This window comes from Toxoplasma gondii, chromosome XII (assembly GCF_000006565.2).
Source record: "Toxoplasma gondii ME49 chromosome XII, whole genome shotgun sequence".
Lineage (NCBI taxonomy): Eukaryota > Apicomplexa > Conoidasida > Eucoccidiorida > Sarcocystidae > Toxoplasma > Toxoplasma gondii.
In genome coordinates this window covers 4,082,462-4,103,738 of record NC_031480.1, presented here as the reverse complement: position 1 = coordinate 4,103,738, position 21,277 = coordinate 4,082,462, and the positions used below count along the sequence as shown (strand labels likewise).

The following is a 21,277-nucleotide window of genomic DNA, read 5'->3' as shown; positions in this document are numbered from 1 at the left end:
GTCTATACAGTGTGGACTAGAGACCAAGGCTCCGCTGTCTGATTCGGTTGGACTTCTTATTCAGGAACGGTGAGGTCTCTAGTGTTTCTACTGGTTTCTGCTTCTGTGTCATCCACAAACAAGCCCATGAACTGAGGGTTCTGTTCTGCAGGGAGTGCGTGTGATGAAGCCGGTAGGATTGAAAACAGACGCTTCTGTGTGTCCGTGTGCGATCAACTACAATGCGTAGCAGGGGGTCTCGCTTCAGCTGTTAGCTGACTACTATTCCATGCCCGGTGACTACATAGCTCAAGATTACCCCATCCTGTTCTGTATACAAAAACTCGGTTACTATTCGTCTTCTGGGGGAGCAGAAATATTCGCAGTTGTCGCAGTCCCTTCTTGTACATTGTCGCGCCAATGAGGCGTTTTCTCCTCATGCGGCCACCGTGGGCTAAAGCACCTTCCGAATCAGTCTATCTAGTTCCGCACACCTTTCCGCGGTAACGCTTCCGAACAGGAGTTTTGGGGGTCGCTCACCGAGAGGCAACCCCTCTTTCCCGTGGATTACAGAGGAAGTAGTCCCCGAAAACAGGCACAGCCCCGTCTCGACGATGTCAGTTCGACTTTTTACTAGGGCGGTGCAAAGTTCAGCTTTAGACGTCCATTTCACTGCACAAGTTCCGCAACTAAGGGGCGCGTCTCAGCGAAAGATGGTTCATCTGCAGTCTCACTCGGCTGCAGCCGAGCTCCGCAGTGATCACAACAGCTCGACACCTCGCAGTCACTTGTGCCTCCTTCTGTGCATCCCTCTCAGATAAAAGAAAAGACCGTGTCATGCCGTCTTCGAAGGGATTCTTCCCTATTTCACGGAACAGAGAAACCCTTTGTCAGTCACAAGGCCCCCAATCACATTACACTCCGACGTCTCCCGGACGTTTTATACCTACCCCAGACTCTCACACAGGGAGCGCAGCTGCATGCGGTTTCAAGCAACACCGCTGCACACATCGAGCTAAAACATCCGCAGCGTGGGATGGCGGACTCCGACTCACACCACACAGCAGTATTTCTCACGTACTACAGCGTGTTCACGGCCTACTCGTTCCGGCTGAACTGACAGGCTGTGTGTCTCTGCGGCTCCGCTTCCTGGTCCACACTTCCCCTCTACGGAAAAGCGGTTCCAGACAGCTTACTGGGGCATGGAGTCGACGGACTCGGCACGCTCCGACGCGTTGTCGTTTTCGGCCTCGCTCACGCGAGAGAAAACCCGCGGTGAAGAGGCGAGAGAGCCCACTGCCGCCTCTTTCTCGGCGTGGCGAGCAACTTCGGCGGTCTCGTAGGACACACCACTCGGCTGGACGATGACTTCAGCAGTCAAAGTCTCGTTCTGCATGGTCCGGGTGTAGCCCAACGCAGAGCAGCCCGAACCCTGGCGGTGCAGGGGCAACTCCTCCACGATGCCGGGGGCCACCGGACCCGCAGCCTCGTCGCTCGCGTCCGCTGCAGGCGCCAAACTGTACGCCTGTTCGGGCTTCAGAACGGGAGCGCTGTTCAGACCCTGAAGCGGCGGACCGACCGGCACAACGGCCGGGATCTCCTCCTTCTGCAGAGTCACAAAGTGCGAAGGGACGGGAACCTCGACGTATCGGGGCACATAAATCGGCACCTCGACGTCGTAGTACTTGGGCTGAATCCGGGGCATCGAGTACTTCTGTAGGAACAGGAAGGGACACACAGATCTCCAGAGTAACTGCCCAGTCGACCTGGCAAGAAAAAAAGCTGCCACCTCCGCAAATTGCACGTGCGAAGGGCCTCCGTACACCACCGAGTAACAAGCACGGCAGCGCTATGGCACACTGAAGGGAACAACACTGTCTAGGGGCACTCTCTCGCTCGGGTACTAGACGTAAATATATATATAGATAGATAGATATAAGCGTTCTACCCAGAACAGAAGAGGGAAATTTCAATGAAAATGCGACGTGTACAAATTGAAGTGGGAACACATCCCGGCGGAAAGACCATCGGGTAATATCAGCATACACTCGTCCGTGTAAACAGATTTCGTGGAGAGGTGCGCCCAGTTCACCTTGCTGCGACATATTAGGAAAACAGCTAGCGGGCAAGACCCCTCATCGTGTGTTCGTTCGCCTCGATAGAAACGGATTCAACCGATTACAACTCACCTGGATAGTGTACACATCGACCGGTGCTGGCACGTTGCGGCGGACAGCCTGGATGACGTTGACTTCACGCGGCTTGATGATGGGAACTTCATGGACGCCCTCGACTTCGACCTTCTTCACAGCAACCTTGGTGACTTCGACTGGCACCTTAACTTCTTTCACGCACATGGTCTGCCAAAACGCACAACCGGTGAACAGAATACACACGAGTAAGCAGGATGCCCCGGATCGCTGGCTCATTTGTGCGCAAGTATGCGTCTGAAGGCGTCTTTAGATCCGATTGACTCATCAAAACAAGACTGCCTGTCAAGTAGAAGTATCCAGGAAGCAGGAAGCGGCCTCGACAGGCGTTGGGTACGCGTTGCCAGTCAAGCCCGCGCTGCAGACGTCCTTTGAGACAGGGAGCTTGCCCCCTTCACAAGAAAACTGTGATCGACTGTTCTTCGGCTGCAAAGGAATCCTTCCTCGCGGTCGCTTGAACGACGCCACCGAAGGAAAAAGAACAGCAGGTGGTCACTGGCACGCAAAACACCGGTGCGCGAAGGCATGTCCGCGCAGATATATACGTATTTGTGTACCTACATTTTTGTGGGGAAATATAAGACGAATTTCGCTTAGGGTATCTCCGACTGAGAGTTAGTGTACCGCGATCTAGACTTTCTTACTCCATCCCGCAGCATACCTGCCTGTAGTGGACGAACGGGACATCCACAACTCTCGTGCCTGCGCTGGGAGGCACGATGTTGCCGACGGTGCCGGTCTGCACATTTCCTGCGTTGGGTACCGCCAGCATGCTGGGGGGAACGACGAACTCGGTTGCCATCTGCAAATTCACAGAGCGAAGTAGCAAAGACAAGGTGGTTTCCCAAATAAAGGAGTGAAATTGCAAAGACGGACGGTACACTGTGTTTCGTACCACCGCTGTGAAGTTTTGCTACGACGCACGAGACAGACGACCCGGACAAACGGCGGCAACAGTTTCGGGTCGGGAAATTTAGTACAGGTGAATTGGTGTAGATAGGCAGGAACAGGAGCCGCCCTGTCTGTTGACTGTGAATTAATATTGTGGTCTTCCTCGGAAGCGGGAACGATCACCAAAACTTTGAACCCCGATACTTTGTTCAGCATCCCAAACACGGTTTCTTCGCCGAAAGTCTACCCGCCTGTAGGCACGCAGATGTTTCTTAATCACTGAAGAATCGGAATGCGGCTTTTTCGAGAAGCCTTCTCCGCCTCGAACCGAACACGATTACCCTTTCTATAATGCTCTAGATAAACACGAGGCAGTGCCACAGTAGTTAGTTGCGGGGCAGGTTCCCCTCAAAGCCCGTGCGGTTGGCCCTGCAGAATGTGATGCAGATTTCCCTGTGGAAGACGGAGGAAAACACCCCGTTTCTGTCGACCCTCCCTGATCTTTAGGAAACGCTATTCATGGAAAGAGATACGGTGATTGTCGCAGAGGCACGTCCAACATTCCGGAACACACCAGAAGGGAGTCTAGTAGACAATGGTGAAGGTCAACGAGTCGAGAAAAGGAGAAGTTTCAGTGCCGGAGCGCGGCAACCGTCTTAAACAAAACGACATGGATATAGCTTGCGCCACTGTCACAGGAAACGAAAAACAGACAACAGGAGGCATGGTCTCCATGCAAGGTGCTTTGGGCACCTGAACTGCGCACACCGAGAAAGAGAGACTTCATTCGCAGAGTAATATGTTGGGGAAAACTGGGCGGATGAGTGAGGTGACGCGATTGAGAAAGTGAATCGCTCACCAAGGTTCAAAAAGGGACGAGAAACAAAGCACAACGCTGAACTGTTTCCGTTGGTCGGTGGAAGGAACCTACCTTGAAAAAACACGCGAAGGAAAGAGTGGACGCAGAGGAGGGGTCCCTAGATTACGGGGTATGGAAAGCAAAAGTAGAAACAAACGGCGACTCGGCAGCACCTGAACGTGAGTGAAAAAAAATGCTTGTAGTTTTCCAGCCAAGAGCTTGGGATATGTCTGGGGTTTTACTCTGTTTTTCTCAGAGTTGCGCCCGCGACCTAGTGGGGTGGATCGAGTGGGACGCTGCCTCTAGAAACCGTACCGTTTGCAATCCGAGACAGCGCTACGGCGCACATGCGCGGAACACCGGGAAGAAGAAAACACGTAACACACCGTCGTCCCTCCTCCCCCCGTCAAGCAAGGGAAAAGGCTGCTTCCACAGGAACCTCGTGAGTGACAGGCTCCGTTTCAGGTGGTACGCGAGCTCTGGAAATGTGAAAGAAAGCTTGTTTGAAGGAGTTTTCACCACGGAAGTTGTTGGATTTGTTGGTGATGAGTATGCGTGTAAGCTGTTGGAGTCAACCCCGTGGGCAGGTTTCACACCACCCCACCGCCAATGCGAGAGACGGGATGCTTGGGTGACTTCCTGTCTCGGCAGGGGGTTCAAGTTAATATTATGTTAGGTTGAACAGGGGGCAGGGTCGTATAGAGGGCACTGTAGTAAGAGTAGAATGGGGAAAAGTGATGGGAGCAGACTACTTTGTTTGATGTCTTTGATGAATGTAGTACACGCGGAAACACGCCAGCAATGCATTTGGAAAAATCAAAGCCTTCCGGAATGTTGCCCAAAATACGAGGTAGGCAAAGCCGCTGACGCAGAGATTCCCTGCAGTTGAAAAGGGGCAATACGGTGCCTCTTTGTACCTCAGCAGCCACCGAACGAACACGAAAGAAGGGTATATGCCATATGCATTCTCGAATTTATTTTTCAGCGGTCAAATACCCACGGAAATGTATTCTTCTGCAGGGTGTCTGTCTCTCGAGCCCCCACCCTCGGTGTCAACGGTGTTCGTCATAGGGACACTGCATTCATTGCTCGACTACTCAGGAACTGACTTCGTTTGCTATTCTCACCTATGTCAGCAAAGGCAAGGTTAGCGCCATCACGTCTGCAGTGAGAAACGTCGTGTCATAAATGCTACTGCGGCACGTGATGACACGAAAGTGTTTCCGAGTGTTGCAATCTCGAGTCGCCTCACCTCGAGATAAGTCCATTTCTTTATTGTCTTATTTCATGTAGTTGACATAGGTTAGGCGCCTTTTGCGGTGAATCTCTACTTTTACCCAGCTATGTTGAGGAACTTACCGCTTACCTAGTCATTCCACGACGCCTTTTTCGCCGTAGCGTCATGTCCAAACGACACCAGTGTTCCGAAGAAATATCGAATGGTAATAGAGATGCGAAGCCAAGGACTACTTGTGGCATTTGCGGTTTCTTCTTATCTGAAGGGCGTGGAAAAGAGGGTTTGCATTTCCCCTGTTGGATTTGTTGAATAGCATTGTATATCAGACTGCTGGACCACTGGAGTAAGAACACATGCCACCATATTTTTTCAGCTGCGGATGAGAATTGATTCGTCTACTGGCTTTTATGCGTAGTGTTCCAGATGGATCCACACGCTGTCAACAGCTGACCAATCGACTGCTACTGCTGCCTCTCGTTAATCACTCAAAGGGTTTACATTCAAGCGAAACCTGTCCATGTTTTCTCAGAGGCACGCTGTAATTGACCATACCGGATTAGCAAGACTAGCCTCGCACTCTGAAATATTCGGCTTTACAAAAATCCATTGAATATCGTACTGAGTACGAGAACATGAAATAATAACCGCGGAGTAGCTGCAGAGGGCTCAAAAGACACAGCAGTGGATCGTCCATTATTGGCGTATAATGCGAATGATCTATATGAACGCTCGAGAAAGCGGCACAGGAAAAGAGATACCCCGCTTTGGTACCATGTTTTGACGTTCTCTTGAACCGTTTCAGACACCGTTGAAGTGTTCACCCTGTCAAGAAGAGGAAGTTGCTCAATTTACCCTCATTGGACGACTCAGCCACACAACCTCTCAATGATATCCCCTCATATCTGTGACATCCCTGCCGTCGGTATCTTCATACAACTCTCACCCCGGTTCCACAAGGACAGTGATTGGTTCACGACCGGGAACCACGCCGGCAGACGCAAGCAAAACATACGGATACCTGAACACGACAAATGATGTTATTTCTTGGGTGGAGGCAGCTTGCTCTTCCCCTGAGGTGGTCCTTTTCCTGGCTTTCCTGGTGGCGGTCCCTTCCCTAGCTTCCCCAGAGGTGCTCCTTTCGCTTTGGTAGCCGATGCATTTGTGTCTGCCTGTCCCGTCTCACCAGGCGGGCTCGCTGCTGGCGGTTGCGTCGCGCTTGGAGCCACGGCTGGTGGCTGAGAGGCTTCTGAAACCTTCTGAGCCTGAGTAGCCTTCAACGCTGCGACAGCTCCTTTGCCGGGAAGAGCACTTGCAGGGAGTTTTCCCGGTGGCGCAGCGGCACTGCCAGTTGCCCCGGGGGCGGCCGCGGGAGATGCAGCCGCCGTCTTCCGACGCGCAGGCATCATGTCTACTTGATGTTTTCGCAACTGAAAGAACGCCTGTTGAAGCAAAAGAGAAAAACAGTTCCTAGCATTTGAGTACAGTGCTTCAATCGATAGACCACGCCGAATCTCACAGCACATATTACTTGTGTGATCCCAGAATTGTCTGAAAAGCTTAATCGGGATATCATGTTCGCTTAAACTGAGGACACAAGTAGGTACACATCGTACAAGGATGAAGTATGTTCTTCCTGGGCATCTCAGTTGACACTCGGGTCACCGTCAAAAATAGAATATAGCGTCGGTTACGTTTCTCCTATCAATGACAAGGGGCCCGCAAATGTCAATCAATCCTGCACCCTCAGCCGCGGGGCGCTGTTACTTCTATATCCGATAAGCGAATCCGCTGTTTCAGATTCTCATCGATATGTTATCCTGGATCGTTCACGGTGCATCTGCAGTACTGTCGAGAGTGGTAGACATTTGTAAAACAAACCCTTTTCTCAGGGTCCAATGGAATGTTACCTCAGGGTTGCCCGAACGTTTCAAACATACGCGATGGTAGAGATTCCTTCTCGAAACACATTTATGTACACGATTTGGATGAAGACGACCAGTGGCCCTGATGTGTCGCTAAACGCGTTGCTTTCTCATTGACACGGTGCTTTCGATGCTGCGGATCTAACCTCCTGAAGGTCGGGAACCACTGCAAGCTCCCTAGAAATGTTAAGGTCTTTTGGAGGCGATGGAGGAATATTCTCGACAATGGTGGAGTGGTCCGCGAGCCACAAATCGGGTATGGTACTCGTCTCAGGAGGACAGACGTAAAATTTGAGCCTGCCCTCCACCTGTGCTTTTCGCCGACCCTCATAGTAAAGATGTCTGTAACGATTCATGTCGTTCTCCAACAGAGAGAGCGCGTAGGCAGCTCGCAGATCCGCCAATTTCAGTCTTGTGAAATCGTCCCTGTTGGGACCCCCAGATCGAACCACCACGCCCTGGTGACACCAAAATAGAAGACACACCGCTTTAACACCTAGCTGATGCGAATTCAGGCGTTGCGGAAGGAAGAAGGTATAGTTCACAACTCAAGAGGAAGGGTAGACCACTTTTTCCATAAGAGGCCGGCAGTCTATCTCCAATGCGAACGCCTCCTCTAACCACAGCTTGAGAAACAAACTGTCACTTACCAAGAGAGTATGGGATTCAGAACGCGAAATGCATACATCACCACGAAGCGGAGGCAAGGGCAGATGCAGCAAACTTCCCGGCCATATAATCCATCCCTAATCTCCGCTCGTGGCTGCACACTTCCCAGCGCTATCCCAAAAGACTTAGTGCTCGCGCTCTCGGTTGATAATCCTGTATTAATGAGAGCTGACGGACATAACCGCTAGCTACCCGTTTGAATTTATCGCCTTAACCCCGACTGAATAATATCCTAGAGTACACATTTCACACGGGCAGAACCTCCGCGTTAAATCGAATTCCCACAGATGCCACAACGTGCACGTTCTTCGAATTGAAACAATCATTGGCAGCCCATACGTTCTCGCTGATTACCAACGGAGTTAACACTTCTTGTAGCCCAAGAAATAATGGTCGTTGCGGAGAAGAAAGCGCGAAGACTTACCCGAGAGTTCCGTGTAAATTGGGGCGGCTCTGCAAGAATGCCTCGACTAACGTAGCACTTAGCGCCGTGTTTTTTTGCTAGCGCCTCCTCCTCTGCCGTCGCGCCGGAACGACCAAGATTCGTCTAAGCAAGGAGAGAACGTGAAATGGACGGTGACAAGGGGAACACATGTAGAACAGAATGGTTGAGCGATGGATGTCGACTTTTGACCCCTGACTGTTCGGAGAGAAACAGAATTAATACCGAACTAAAAATCATTTACGTACGTTCCACGTCTGCAATTGAAATTGGAAGAATGCCCTCCTGCGGTCTGTGGTCATCCTCGGCTTGCTATCTGTGCCCTCAGAAACGCGGACTGAACACAGCGTGTAACTGCTACATCCGCCAAACAGATCTCGCGATTAACTTCTACTAGCACACTTCACGGAACGACTAGCGCTTACGCTGGATGCTGGGGCGCTAGGCTGCCTTTCAAGGCTGTCCATCGTCGTCAAATCCATGTCGTAGCCATAGTAGGTATCCAATCTACACCAACATTGACGAGGAGGCACCACATCAGATCACCACCGAGGCGTGGGTAAAAGGCGAGGTGATGTACGGCTGAGCGGAGGCACACGACGACCCCAAATCAGGACTTCTGGAGACTTCGAAGGAGTGTCGAACATGCTCCAGCGCACGGCTCGACGAGGCAAAACCAAGACCCAGTAACTGTGACCTCACAACATCGTACCCATCTTCCGCTGATCTGGCAGAGAGTCAGACCTGCGTTACCGTGCGTGACCTGCATTGCGAGAAGTGAAAGGACACAACAAAACGCTGTCGTGCTCAGCGTTTCCACTGTGCTGATAAACACCTTACAAGTCATAGTCCTCAACAACTTTGCGAAATGCCGAAAGAGTTAAGAGCCGGGTGCGCGCATGCTTGAGCGCGGCCCGCACGTGGCTCTGCCTTGTTGTCTCCATGGTTGCCGGAAACGTGGCCCGAGCAAGAGGCAGCTATGTGCCGAATCCCTACAACGAAGTACAGGCAAGAAAAACGGGTCAAACCACAGAGTTGAGATGCTCTCGTGAACCACAGAAGAATGCTTATGCCAAGGAATTCCACGAGTGCAGCGGGTCCGTTCGGAAGTCTATCGCGACCCCGGCTCGCAGAAACGGTCGTCGGCCATAGACGGATTTTCGATAAACACTAGTTCACCTCCAATTTGATCATACCTTGATACGGGCACCAGCGGTAAGACTTGGTACTGACATCAAAGACGTTAATTTCTTGCAGTCAAAAGAGTTCCACAACGAAAACAGCGTGAGCCCATCACTTGCGCCAGGTCCTGCATACGCCGCTTCCAGGGTTGACCTGGTCTGACAGTCAACTAAAGCCTATGCTTACCCTACTCCAGGGAGAAGTTAAGATCTCTTCCCGGCGAAGGGAAACGCGTGGATGCTTGAACTCTTTGGCACAACGCGCTTCCACCAATGAGACACGGCAGCCGGTTTCGCCTGTAGTTGACAGCAGCAGCAGGGGGGTTTTCCCCTATTTCCCCCACCCGAGACTCGCCGGCTACTGCCTATCAAGAACCGATCAAAACCAATCACATCAGAATTGATGCTGCTTAACCGGAACCTGGAAGAAACAGATACAGACATTCGTGGAAGCGCCACGAGTAACTCCTCCAGCGAAGACTACCGCTCAAAATGACTCCGTTCCTAAGCGTAATGAAATACAGCATCCCCTTGAAATTCGCAGTCAAAGAAACCTTGCCCTACTAGACTCGTTAGTTGACAAAGCGGGACCGGTTTTGACAGGGACGAAGAATGGGGACCGTCGTCTAGACTACGTCGGACTAGGCCCGGAGGAAAACACAGACGCTGTCAGATATGACGAATCAGTGTAGAAAGAAAGACCTCAAACACCTGTGAGATTTAAAAGGGTTTGCCGAAGAGGCAAGGTTTAAACTTATCCCAAAATTCGAGAAGACGACGTTGCGTTCACCGCAGCTTGAGGCTGATACGAACCTCCACGCGGCGGACGGGACGCAGTCCTGTTGAGGAAGAGACCTTGAGGTACTCAAAATCAGGCTCGACTTTTCAGTGAAAAGTTACACGACTAACACGGGAGCATTGAACTTCTCGCATCTGATTTTGGCATCAGTCTAAGAAAAATCAGACATCATGTGGAAGGATTTTTCTGTTTGTCTCGCAGACGGCGTTTGGTCCTTCCCCCCTTCTGCTCGCTAGCTGTCCGGACGAATCGAGTCTTCTGGATGGTCCTTTCGTTACGGTGAAATCGGCTTTTCCTCTCAATTTTTTCTCATTTCCTGGAATTTGACTCTGTCCGTGCGGTCCCTCTTATGCGTTGTGTTTGCTTGCACGAGTGAAGGGACGAATCAAATCTAAATCTGGATTATTCCACATTTATTGCTGCAAGGCTTTGGATTTGGGCGCATATGCGCACCCCCCTTTGATGCGTTCCGCCCGGCGTACGTTTTTTCGATGCGATGAGGAGAGAGGCAGCCCGTGGCAAAGTTGCAGAGGCCGCAAATTGCCCCTCCCCCCTTTTCATTGCTCGTCCAAGTGAGTTTCTTGCGAGAAAAAACTGAAAGCGCTTACAAGAAGGAGTCATGTGAGCTTAGACACTTTTTTCCACTTGTGTCCCTCGAGGGAGCACCGGTCCTCGGCCTTCCATGAACCCTTCACTCAGCAAATTCAGGAAGTGTGACACGGTCACTTGCACCAAGCGGTCCCGGAATTCCTTGTATGGAATCACTGTCGTCATTTTTGTCGTCTTTTTTTGTTGACGCGCCTTCTCTCGATTTCGTTGTCCGTTTTGTCCACGTATACTCTCGCAGTCTCCCTCCCCCCACTTGCTCGGATTGGTGTTGTCTCGGAGCACAAGCGATGCAACGCTGGTCTGTTAGCTGCGGCTACCTGTGTCGTTTTTTCGTGGCGCATTTTCTCCATCACTTCCCCTTGCTTTTCGTACTGGTTCTCTTCCTCGTTTTCCCGTAGAAAAGAAGCAAGACAACGCAGGTCTTGAGCTTGCGAGGGGCTCCGTGCCCGACAGATCCGTGGAACTGGATACAGCGAAAACCGGAGAGACACATGACTGAACCGGCTGTGTTGCGTATCGAACTGTTGAGTGGATTCATTTCAGGTGTATGTACTGATAATCGGCCATGATGTCCCGTCGATTAGTGAGCGCCGTGGGATTCCATCAGTCAGTCTGATTCCGCCTATGTGTGCATGGAAGCGTTTGCTTTTCTTGCGGGCAGCTTCTGTTTTGCACATTGTGGAGAGGAATGAACCCTCAACTCTATGTTCATAGCAGAGAATTCGACATGGAACGCAGTGACTCAGCCGTCAGTGACAAAAGTCCTTGTCGGCCCATGGGGAATGCCTGTGGCCTTCGTAAGGGATATTAATGAAAGATCTGGCGGCGGTAACCTTCGTTGTATTCTCCACGGGGAAGACCTTCCCCTCTTGGTTGTTAGCTTTCGGTGCCGATTGATGCAGAAGTGGCTGTCTCATTCAAAATAAGGTCTTTGTCCGCGGCCTGCCTCCGAGTTTTTGCTCTAGCGGTTGTGTGTTTCGACGACTCCTTGCCCCGATGTCTGACCCTGCCGTTGGTCGTCGCGTAGACGCAGAAGGGGCGGCTTCGCAAGAGCCGTCACTATCCAGGTCGATAGAGCCATGGAATCTGTCTCCTGCGCAGAATCCAGTTCCCTCGCAGTCTATTCCACTAGGCAGCCAACAGCTTTTCAGCCTCCGTCCGAGTACAGCTGGAGCCCCGGTAGCTGGGATTTCATCTCCGGCCGTTGGCGCTGGTGCATCGGCGCAGCAGCTTCAGCACCTGCGGAGACTACAAGAGCTCCAGCACCAGCAGCTTCGGCTGCAGCAACAAGGTTGTCACTCCCGTGGAGCGTCGATGGCTGCTCGGTTTTCTGAGAAAGAAGCTCAAAGAGCCGCCAGTGAATCTCAGTTTCCTGTATCCATGCCTCGCATAGCCATAGGGGGGCCACTTTCGCAAAATCCTTCTCAGATGGCTTCCAATACCTCCGTTCATAGTGGGGCCGCAATTACCACAGTGTCTGCAGCGACCCACACTCACGAGGGATCGAGTGTTCAGTCGCCGTTTCTTCCCCATCAGCCTTGCTCGCCGGTATCCATGTCTTCGGTTTCTTCTGCAGAGGAAGAAACGACTTCCTGGGGCCATGGCCGCAGGCAGGGATCCGCCTCTGTTCCTACGGCAATTCCTGGTGCCCTCAATGCTGCACAGGAAAGCCGCGGGTCCTCACAGAGTTTCACTGCGAACTGTGCGGGGGCTTTCACTATCTCACCATCGCAGCCATCTAACTGCCTCACCCACGCCACACCCGGAGGCGTACAGATGCATGTTGCCGGAGGTAATGGAGCCTCTAGAGTTTCTCCCGTCCTTTCGGGTATCAGTGCCTTCACGCAGGCAGCCGGAGCAAGTCAAAACGTGGCAACGCCCCCACCATCGCTTCTGCCACAACTTACAGCAGAGGGAACCCAGCAGTTGGGATCTTCTCAGCACTGGGCTGTCCAGCAGCTGCTGAAAGGTATGAAGCTCCAGGGGGAATCTGCGCCTGCACTGGAGAAGATTTTGATGGGAACCGATCTTGGAATTCTCCCGACAAGAGAGCCTGTCGGGCGACCGGGTCTCTTCTCTTCAAGGAGTGTCGCTGAAACCTCTGGGTTCTCTTCATGCGGGCAAATGATTGGGAACATCGCCGCCCCACTGGCTGCCGGTCGGGACGTCTTCGGCCGACAGATAGGTGGAGCTGCGGCCCTGCCAGGCGCCTCTCCAGGAGCTGAGCTTCACCCCAACCTTTTCATTCAGTTGCAGGAACGGCAGTACAAAATAGCTGCTGCGCCGAACGCCGTGAAAACTGGAATGGGTGAGTCCACAGATGGAACGCACCTTTTTGCGCCCAGTGCACAGTTACCGAATTGGGCATCCCGCAGCGCATCTACGCCGCGTCCCGGTTCAGCTGCCGGACCCGGGGCAAACGCTGAGAGGCTCCAAGCTCATCAGATCCTCCAGCGTGGCGTTGAGTCAATGCAGGGCGTGACGGAAACCCCGACCGCTCCTGGAAAGTCGCCGAGAGCGCGCTTAGCAGCAGTCGCCGGCACCCAGAGAGGAGGAGCAGCGCAGTTTCTGAAGCCTCCGGTCGTTGTGTCATCACGGATGACAGAGAAAGGACAATCAAAGTTCCTTCAGAAGAGCCGAAGCATAGGATCGAGACTCGCGAAGGACGGAAGCAGCAGTAGAAGAGGCGGGTCCGCCCACATGCGTGCAGGCGAAGATACAAGTGTTGCTGCTACTGGGGTAGGGAAACCCGTACAAACACCCGAGCGTCTTCCACTCCGATCCTCGGGAGTGACTCTTCGTGAGACAGACGGTCGCTTGCCCTCATCCCTCGAAGGTCTGAAGCAGCTCCAGCACAGTGTGAATCAGGAAATTCTTTTGCGACAGCAGGAACGGTTGCGCCAAGACGAGGCGTCTTCAAGCAAGGCTTTCGCGCATGTGGAAAAGGGAGCAGTCTCAGCGACCGGGAGACTCCGAGACTTCATGGTATGGCCTCCGGGCGTGGCTGGATCGCTGACCTCAAGGCGGCGTGTGACCCTCTTTGGGAAGACGCTTTCTCCTTCCTTCCTACCAAAGGGCGTGGAGCCTGCTTCTGTCCGAAGACTCCTGAGTGACGCAGTAGTTCCCAGCCAAGCTCATGGAGACAGCCACCGCTTTAGGTCAGAGACATCCGAATTGGCAACTCCTGGAGAGGGATCCAAGAATGAATCCAGTGCAAAGAAATTATCGTCTTGTAAAAGTACTGCCAGTGGGACAGCAGGTGGCCTGTTGTGCGAGGCAAAGACAGGCGAAACCGCCGTCGGACTGAAGGAAGGTGAACAGGAACCTGGATCCGCACCGTGGCATGCCGTCTTAGAGAATTTGACTGTCAGTGGATTTCTGGCTTACTGGTATTCCAGACAGCATGTCGCGGCTGGGCTGTACCGACAGCTGCATCAAATGGAAGAGGTCGAGAAACGGCTCGAGGAGCATGTTTCTGGAGGGTGTGAATTACACAGCAACTTGTTTTTCTTTTCCCTCTTTCCGGAGGCCTTCTCGAATAGCCACTTCCAACGTAACCTTCGCTATTTTCCGCAGTACACTATATCTCATGATCTGGCGGCTGCGGCCGATCTCAGACCTCTTAGTCAGTACGGAGACACGAGTATCTCAGTCGTTGCTGCTGCGACAAAGGACCGCACGGCTTTTAAGGTTCATCAGGAGCAGTCAGAACAAACCTGCATTCAGGAAAACCGAGACACGCTTGCGGATGGACAGATGCAGGGACTGGAAAAGGCTGTTGGGCATTCCCGCCTTAATGGGTCATCGGTCACCCCACCCACGAGGCAAACTGAAGCTTCAGACATCCGTGGAAGCCAAGACAGGGACGGCAGTGCAGAACAGCACGAAACGAGTGTGACGCCTTCGTTTTCGGCGAGATGTGCTGACTACCCGTCCACTCTTACCAAGGGCAGAGACGCGTGTGGGCGTGACACGGGCGTACCGGTAGCAGAAGCGCACTATCTGCCAACAACACCCTCATGGGGTGGCAGCCAGCTCCGCGAGGATCTTGAACAAGTTGAACAGCTAATCCAGGCAGCCCAATTGCTCTTGCAAGAAGCTGGAGAGGTGCAGGAACAGCAGGTAGAGAGTGGGAAGCGCACTGGTCGTCTCGAACGCGAAGAAGATGTACCTCTGCTTGTTGCCGCTCTGCCGCGTTCATTCGAGGCGATGCAGCAAGAACGTCAGCCCGAACAACTGGCCTTCCTTGCAGCCAGAAAGATGCTTCCTCTCTCTGCATGGAAGGGACAAGACCGTCGAAGGTGAGCTCGCGCCTCCGTACAGATGATCCGCGATCCAGAACTATCATTCAAATCGAATAAACAGAGACCGTGTAGTACCTAGGATACTGACGATGGCACCAGGTATGAGATTCAGACAACCAGCCAATCAGTATTAGGTTTGATATTCCTTGCCAACCGACCTAAAATGGTGTTTTCACTTTGTCAAAGTTCTTCGCTTTGAGGGGTCAAGGTGTCAGCCTTTAAATGCGAGTCACCGTCGTTGACGTAGCAGTTAGTTTTACAAGTGAGTCTGCGTAGGTATGGGAGAGAAGAGAGGCAGAGCCAGAGACGATAATTAGTAAGCGTGTAAGTGCATGGGAAGATATAATTAGGAGAATGTGCCAGTAGACGTCGACATAGTTCAAACTTGAATCGGTCGGCAGCCGTGTATTATTGGAGGTGAGCCTAGTGCCGCCAGTATGCCGTGCAGAGTCCTGCTCCCTGCATCACGTCCCAATCAAGACAAACGAGTGGTAGGCAACGCACTCGAATCGACATGCGATGAATGAAGGGAAGAGCGGAACACGATACATGTGCGTTTCCCTGCTTTTGATACGTTTAGAACGGCCGCCCAATGGTATTCTGCTCTGTTAAGTTTCGGTGGAGGTAAATCGTGCTGAATTGTTGAGACTCTTTAGCACATACTCCACCCAGCGAGTCTGCGGTGCATGTGATGGCCAGGAGCCGCAAATCCGCAAACCTACTGAAGCGGTTTACGTGTGAAACCACCAGTCTGTATCTGCAGTTCTCGTTTGGTCACAGTTTTGTTTGTGATGAGAAATGTCGGCTGCTGCGGTGTCTTTTGCAGCTTCAAGTCAGTTATTCCATTCGCAGCTCGCGCGCTCTTCGCAATCTGCATCAGCCGGTTGGAGCACCTTATAGCTTCTCTGCAGCAAGGGGTGGCTTCCTCGATCGCTTCCCTGGAGCTACTGCGGAACTCATTGGTTCTGCTTCAACAAGTGGAGGAGTCCTACGCCCCGTTCATATACGCAATCCCACAGCACGTGCTTTGCTGCATATTCAACCGTGGTGGACAAGGGCGAGACCTGCTCAAGCGGCGCCATCAGGTGGCCGGCGACAAAGGCGAAGTTGATAGTGGGAGTGACGCGTGCGAAGCAGATCAGTTAGGGACACTTTCCCTGGCTCCGAACGGCGCTGGGAAAGACTTGAATCAGCAAACTACCCGGTCCAGTAAACGAGAGGCAGACAGACAAGGTTTCGGGTTTCAGGGCTCTGTGACGAGCCGCGATGGCGCAGAGACGTTGCGGCTATCTGCAGACGTCGGTTCAAGCTTTGAGAACGCAGCTGACGGTAAAGCGGACCTAAATAAGGAGGGACGAGATAAAAGCGATAACAAAGGGGAGGGGACGAGCAGTGAGGTGTCAGTGGTTGTTCCTACGTGGGAGCTTGGACTCCGGATGGGTCCGCCGATATCTCCTGGAGATTTTGAAGCGTATGTGGATGCGTTCGAGGACTACCTGCCATTACTTGCCGTGCAGGCCACGGGTTGTGGATCTGATTTAACAATTCACGAAGAAGATCTAAAGGCAAAAAGGTGCCTGAAAGGTCGGGGTGATGTGTCAGCGAAGAGGCAGAGAACGGAAAGTAGAACCTCGGAAGTCGACGGGGTCACAGAGAAAATCGACGCAAATTGCAGCAGCTCCAACTATCACGAAACTGCGGTGGGACAGGTGTACAGTCCTCGACCGAAAAAGACTCCGCGTGTGCCAAATCGCGGAAATGAATTTGAAGACATGCGGAAACCTCCGCAGGATGAGAGTGGAAATCGGCAAGCGAAATCCAGCGAAGGAACCGAAGCCTCATTTGCAAACGGCTACCAGCGTAAGTCGCCTACAGGTGGGGGGCGCGTCACGCCAATAACCGGGGAGCATTCACGTGCGGCAGCGGGTTCAGGTTCTCGTCAATCTTCTTGCTCTCTTCCAACCGCGTCATCGACGTTCTCCCCTTCTGTTGAAGTGTCGGAACGGGACGCCGGGGATGGAGCTGATAAAGCAATGTGCAGAGAAACTTCCAATGTGGTTCAGCATTTCTAAGCGGGTGTCGAGCCTGTGAGGTGCGAGAGGGGTAAGAATCAATCGGCTGCCGGAAGGGTCACTTTTTTTCAGTGTCCATGGTCGAAGCAGGTGCAAAACACCGATGATTCAGAAAAAGCATGTTGCCAGTTCTGCGGGCATCCTTTCTGGTTCGCGTGTTCTCGTTTCGCTGTTCCCATTACGCGGCAGCACTCGTGCATCCTGCACCCCTCGAGGAGCTGAAAGGACAAGAAAAGAAGAATGAACCGTGACGCGGGGCCCACGCATAGGCCTAAAGCTGAAGAGAAGAGGAAAACGAAACTGAGAGGAGGGGAAGCTCTCCTTTTGTGACTGAGTATGCGTTTGTCGAAAACGCCTATCTAGAGCTGGAATTGGTTTCACAGACTCTCTGGAGGGGTTTTGTGGCCAGAGACCGTAGACCAGTATGTCGTGGGGGCAGGATGTCGTTGGGAAGTCTCCACGAGTATGTGTGCGGTTGTCTCACCAATACCGAAATGGGCTTGTTACGGTGATGTGCCGAACTCTTGTCAAAAATCCGTATCAGTCAGCTGGTTTGCTGAATCCATAGTTTGGTTGTAGAGGAAATGTGGACCCTGTTGCCGCACAAGGAAAGCCTGATTCTAGCTAGGCGGCACTCCGGATGACTCCACACAGCCCATTTCAGGATGAATATCTGTGTCGACTCCGGCTACGAGCAACAGAAGAACTCCAAACGACACTTCAGGCGGTTGTACTTTCTGCAAATTCTTCGTGTGAACGAGCGTTCTGCGTTACAAAGCGCCACGAAGAGTGTTTGCCTGTGACACCATGAGCACTGGTGACGTGAGTGTGACCGCTACTTGCATCATTGCTTGAAGCACGTTCGGACGTCGGTTAATTGCCGAAGCCTTCAACAGTATTGCGCAAAGGTTCGCCAAAGCCCATATCTTTCCTGCTAATTCACGGGTTACTTTTGAGGACCTCTTGAGGGAGCGGCAGCGTCGGTTTGTCACTTCCTTAACTGGAGGCTATCGCAGAAGCCGTCTCATTGAGCAAGCATTTGACAATGTCAGGTCCGCCTCACGACCAAAATACCAAAGCCTGCTGATAAACACAGACAAGTCATCCTAACGCTAGTTCAGGTCCACCGGTCTCGCAAGAGGGACAAGAAGGAAAATCCAGAAAGCTTTCCGGTGGCAAGGCCGCCAAACAGAAAGCTGACAACCCTTCAACCGAGGCAGTTTCGTTGGAAAAAAGCGCAAGGGAAACCCTTCGCTCCGTTCACGTAGCCAGTTCTCCCTGAGAACAAATCAAGTGGGTTCCCGTAGGCATCTTCCGCATGTTTGCTGAACCGTGATTTTGAGACTTCAGGACAAGGTCAAGCAAAACTGGAAAGCCACCGGCTGCGGAATGAGAAGTGTTGGACCGAAAAGGAAAACAATGGTCACTGAGATAGCCTTATGGTCGAAAGATAATGTTACATGACTGCACCTGTAGACGAATGGATTCCCACTTCCCCCGTCGCTTAGGTTGTTGGGGGCAAATGAGTTCTACGTGGAGTCTTCAATGAAGAGCATTTTCAGTCTGCTGCACGTTACCAGTTGGCAGCACAAAAGCAGTGAAACGTGCTGATCGCCTCCTGGTCTCTCCAGATTTATGATCTTGTGAATATTACGCTTGACCCTCGGAAATTTTCACTTTTTCTTGTCTTTGTGGTGGTGCTTGCGCTTCTTCAGGTCTTTTCTCTTGACGTGACGATCGTCCCTTCGTCGCTTCTTCTGTCCTGACAAGACACAAAAGAAGGATAGGTGGTTCATCGCGAGTCTACTGACTTATTGAGTTCCTCGAGGAGATTGTGAGACTTATGAACGTGCTTTCGAGTCGCACTTCCTGTCAAAGGGCGACTCATGGCTGAAGAACCAAACAGGACACCTTTCTCAAGCCGGTCCGCAACACGTGCGCACACTACTTTGACATCACGTCATGCAACCTCAATAAGTTGTGTTGCTGAGGGATTTAATAACAGAAGCAATCGCACGTTCCGAGCGTATTTCGCTCTCTGCCTGGGATTCAAGTCTCTGAGATGCGTTGCTTACCTCTGACAACCAACAAAAAATCTAGTTTGACTAGAACACACAAACCGATCACTAGGAATTCAGGATCGGGCGGCACACTCACACGCCTCAGTCACATTTCTATCGTTTTCGAGTGGTTACCTTTTTTTGAGTCTGGAGAGTGGTGTGAATCACAGTACGCAAGAGGATTGTACCAAAATAATGAGGAAGAAGAGGGACCAGAATGCCCTTCTCTGGACGGTGTCTCGCTTAGTGAACCAGTGGCGTGTGCACCGTCATCGCTTGCCGCCTCGTAAGCAATGCCGAGTGATTCACAAAGCTTCTGAAAGGTGAACAAGCACAGTTGACCCACACTGTCGCGGTCATTTTATCACTGTTTCCACCTTACTACGATGTCTGTCGCAAACTCGCATGTCAAGCATCCTTTACTGTAGACATTGAACTGCTGTTGTTGCTTTAGTTCCTTAAAATACGCCCCGCTTCGGCCGTGCGCTACTCCGCATGTCAGGCAAAGTTCTCTTGACTGTTCTGTTCATACCTTCTCGTCGTTTTCGACCAACACCTTGACGGCAGCTTCTTGTGTTGCTACGGCCTCCTCGCTGCGGTCCGAGATAGTTATCATGTTGCGGCATTGGTGAGGCAGGTGACCAACTGATAGTGAACGGAACAGGAGCCGCACAGTGCGAGAACATCTGCTGTGGTAGAGCAGTACCTTTGTGGTCAGCTTCGTAGAACAGCAAACGGAACTCTTCTGTCTCAACTGATACCAGTGTCTTATCTGGATGACACCGATGGCCTTAGGCCCTCTGAACAGGGTAGACGGTGAGCCCTGCCAGAATCTCGAAGGAATCAAAAGTTTTTCCTATTGTGTTGTCGCTGACGTAGCATCCTATTCAATGGGATCTGTTTCCGTACTCGAGCACGCCGCTTGTGTAGTCGCACGCACCTTCATGACAAATGCGACAAGCACCAGGGACCCGCGGAGCAATGCTGCCAGACAATCGGGCTAGCATGAAGAGCTCACGCGCTTTTAACTGCAACTCGTCGAGGTGGATGAGTTTCGATTTGCTCTCTCCTCTTTCCGAAGCGGGAGCATAAGGGTCGTACTTTACTGAATCTCTCTGCTCCATGCACCACAGAATCCTGGAACAACACTTCTGGCAAACTGTTTATTTTCCGTGTATTCAAAGACAACGTGATTGTTGGCAAATACGGAGCAAACCTTATATGTAGCACTCCATTAGACAACTATCCTAGTATTCTGGACACAAATGCAAGACTCGCGTCCTCTCCAAGCAGCACCATTCGGACCCAAGAACAGTTGTCGTGGAGCCAGTTTTTGCCGTAAAGTGAAACCGCTTCGCAATATGCATTAAGTCCTTCATTACCTGCAACTTGGGTCCGAATACAGACACCAATGAACGTTCCCGAGGCTTTAGTTGACAGCGTCTTGTTCCCATGGTCTTACTCTTTCTGCATGCTCATATCCCCGGTCAGACGTAGAAAGTTGTACAGCACGGGAACGTTTAGCTCCTTTCTCACTATCCACTTACCCATATCGCATGTGTGCGTAGACTTGACGACACTGATACGCGATTGCCCTCAGGCATAGGAACCCTTCCTGCTGAGGCAGGCATGGCAAAAAACTGTTCCAAGAAACAGAAGCTGACAGATTTCCTGAAGCCCGCACAGAAGTCGGGGGGATGAACCGTGACAAAAGCTGGAATCGAAACTTGAAAAGTGCCGAGGGCAGCCACACGAGAATGTTCGGCACGGTCAAATAGTTATACAGTGACACAACATGCTCTTCAAATCCACTTTGGAAAACGAGCAGAGCAACAATTTTGAATAACTGGTGCCTGGTGGTAGCTAACCATTTGACTGTGGCCAGCTGGTCCGCATGCAGTCATTTGCCTCGGGCAAGGAAACGTCGTTGTTGTGATACAGTAGGGGAAAAAGCATGTCCCGTGTCAATGAGAACACGCTAAGTTAGAACGCTGGATCGAGTGGCACACAGAGTCGGTGAAGTAGCATTCTTTACCGGTGGAA

At 52.0% G+C, this 21,277-nt stretch overlaps 4 protein-coding genes across 4 annotated transcripts; 1 reads left to right on the top strand and 3 right to left on the bottom strand.

Annotated features, from left to right (window-relative positions):
- Positions 1 to 429: 429 nt before the first annotated feature.
- On the bottom strand, positions 430 to 4,172 carry IMC12 (alveolin domain containing intermediate filament IMC12). The gene is made up of 5 exons (XM_018780875.1): positions 4,012 to 4,172; positions 3,655 to 3,769; positions 2,851 to 2,991; positions 2,169 to 2,339; positions 430 to 1,693 (listed from the first exon to the last, which is right to left on the bottom strand). Exons 3-5 carry the CDS (start codon positions 2,989 to 2,991, stop codon positions 1,172 to 1,174), a joined length of 834 nt encoding a protein of 277 aa, XP_018635013.1. The 5' UTR covers positions 3,655 to 3,769; positions 4,012 to 4,172; the 3' UTR covers positions 430 to 1,171.
- A 423-nt stretch (positions 4,173 to 4,595) lies between these two features.
- On the bottom strand, positions 4,596 to 10,364 carry TGME49_248690 (hypothetical protein; the record flags this gene model as incomplete). Its single annotated transcript, XM_018780874.1, has 7 exons — positions 9,578 to 10,364; positions 9,050 to 9,201; positions 8,635 to 8,716; positions 8,192 to 8,314; positions 6,360 to 6,615; positions 5,306 to 5,435; positions 4,596 to 4,647 (listed from the first exon to the last, which is right to left on the bottom strand). Exons 2-7 carry the CDS (start codon positions 9,151 to 9,153, stop codon positions 4,596 to 4,598), a joined length of 747 nt encoding a protein of 248 aa, XP_018635012.1. The 5' UTR covers positions 9,154 to 9,201; positions 9,578 to 10,364.
- A 399-nt stretch (positions 10,365 to 10,763) lies between these two features.
- Positions 10,764 to 18,303, top strand: TGME49_248680 (hypothetical protein). The gene is made up of 2 exons (XM_002367173.2): positions 10,764 to 15,099; positions 15,929 to 18,303. The coding sequence occupies exons 1-2, from the start codon at positions 11,795 to 11,797 to the stop codon at positions 17,172 to 17,174; spliced, it is 4,551 nt and encodes a 1,516-aa protein (XP_002367214.2). The 5' UTR covers positions 10,764 to 11,794; the 3' UTR covers positions 17,175 to 18,303.
- On the bottom strand, positions 18,178 to 21,163 carry TGME49_248677 (nucleic acid binding protein, putative). The gene is made up of 5 exons (XM_018780873.1): positions 20,782 to 21,163; positions 20,175 to 20,349; positions 19,767 to 19,879; positions 19,370 to 19,550; positions 18,178 to 18,936 (listed from the first exon to the last, which is right to left on the bottom strand). The coding sequence occupies exons 1-5, from the start codon at positions 20,863 to 20,865 to the stop codon at positions 18,848 to 18,850; spliced, it is 642 nt and encodes a 213-aa protein (XP_018635011.1). The 5' UTR covers positions 20,866 to 21,163; the 3' UTR covers positions 18,178 to 18,847.
- Positions 21,164 to 21,277: the final 114 nt, after the last annotated feature.

What these genes read in the sequence shown, in the direction of transcription:
- TGME49_248677 (XM_018780873.1), bottom strand. Translation starts at nt 20,865, where the DNA reads ATGCCTGCCTCAGCAGGAAGGGTTCCTATGCCTGAGGGCAATCGCGTA. An exon ending in TACGCACACATGCGATATGG is followed by an intron (nt 20,350 to 20,781) that starts GTAAGTGGATAG and finishes TGCATGGAGCAG; the next exon opens with AGAGATTCAGTAAAGTACGA. An exon ending in CTCTCCAGACTCAAAAAAAG is followed by an intron (nt 18,937 to 19,369) that starts GTAACCACTCGA and finishes GTGTCTTGTCAG; the next exon opens with GACAGAAGAAGCGACGAAGG.
- TGME49_248680 (XM_002367173.2), top strand. Translation starts at nt 11,795, where the DNA reads ATGTCTGACCCTGCCGTTGGTCGTCGCGTAGACGCAGAAGGGGCGGCT. An exon ending in AAGGGACAAGACCGTCGAAG is followed by an intron (nt 15,100 to 15,928) that starts GTGAGCTCGCGC and finishes TGTCTTTTGCAG; the next exon opens with CTTCAAGTCAGTTATTCCAT.
- IMC12 (XM_018780875.1), bottom strand. Translation starts at nt 2,991, where the DNA reads ATGGCAACCGAGTTCGTCGTTCCCCCCAGCATGCTGGCGGTACCCAAC. An exon ending in CGTTCGTCCACTACAGGCAG is followed by an intron (nt 2,340 to 2,850) that starts GTATGCTGCGGG and finishes GCGTTTTGGCAG; the next exon opens with ACCATGTGCGTGAAAGAAGT. An exon ending in TCGATGTGTACACTATCCAG is followed by an intron (nt 1,694 to 2,168) that starts GTGAGTTGTAAT and finishes CTGTTCCTACAG; the next exon opens with AAGTACTCGATGCCCCGGAT.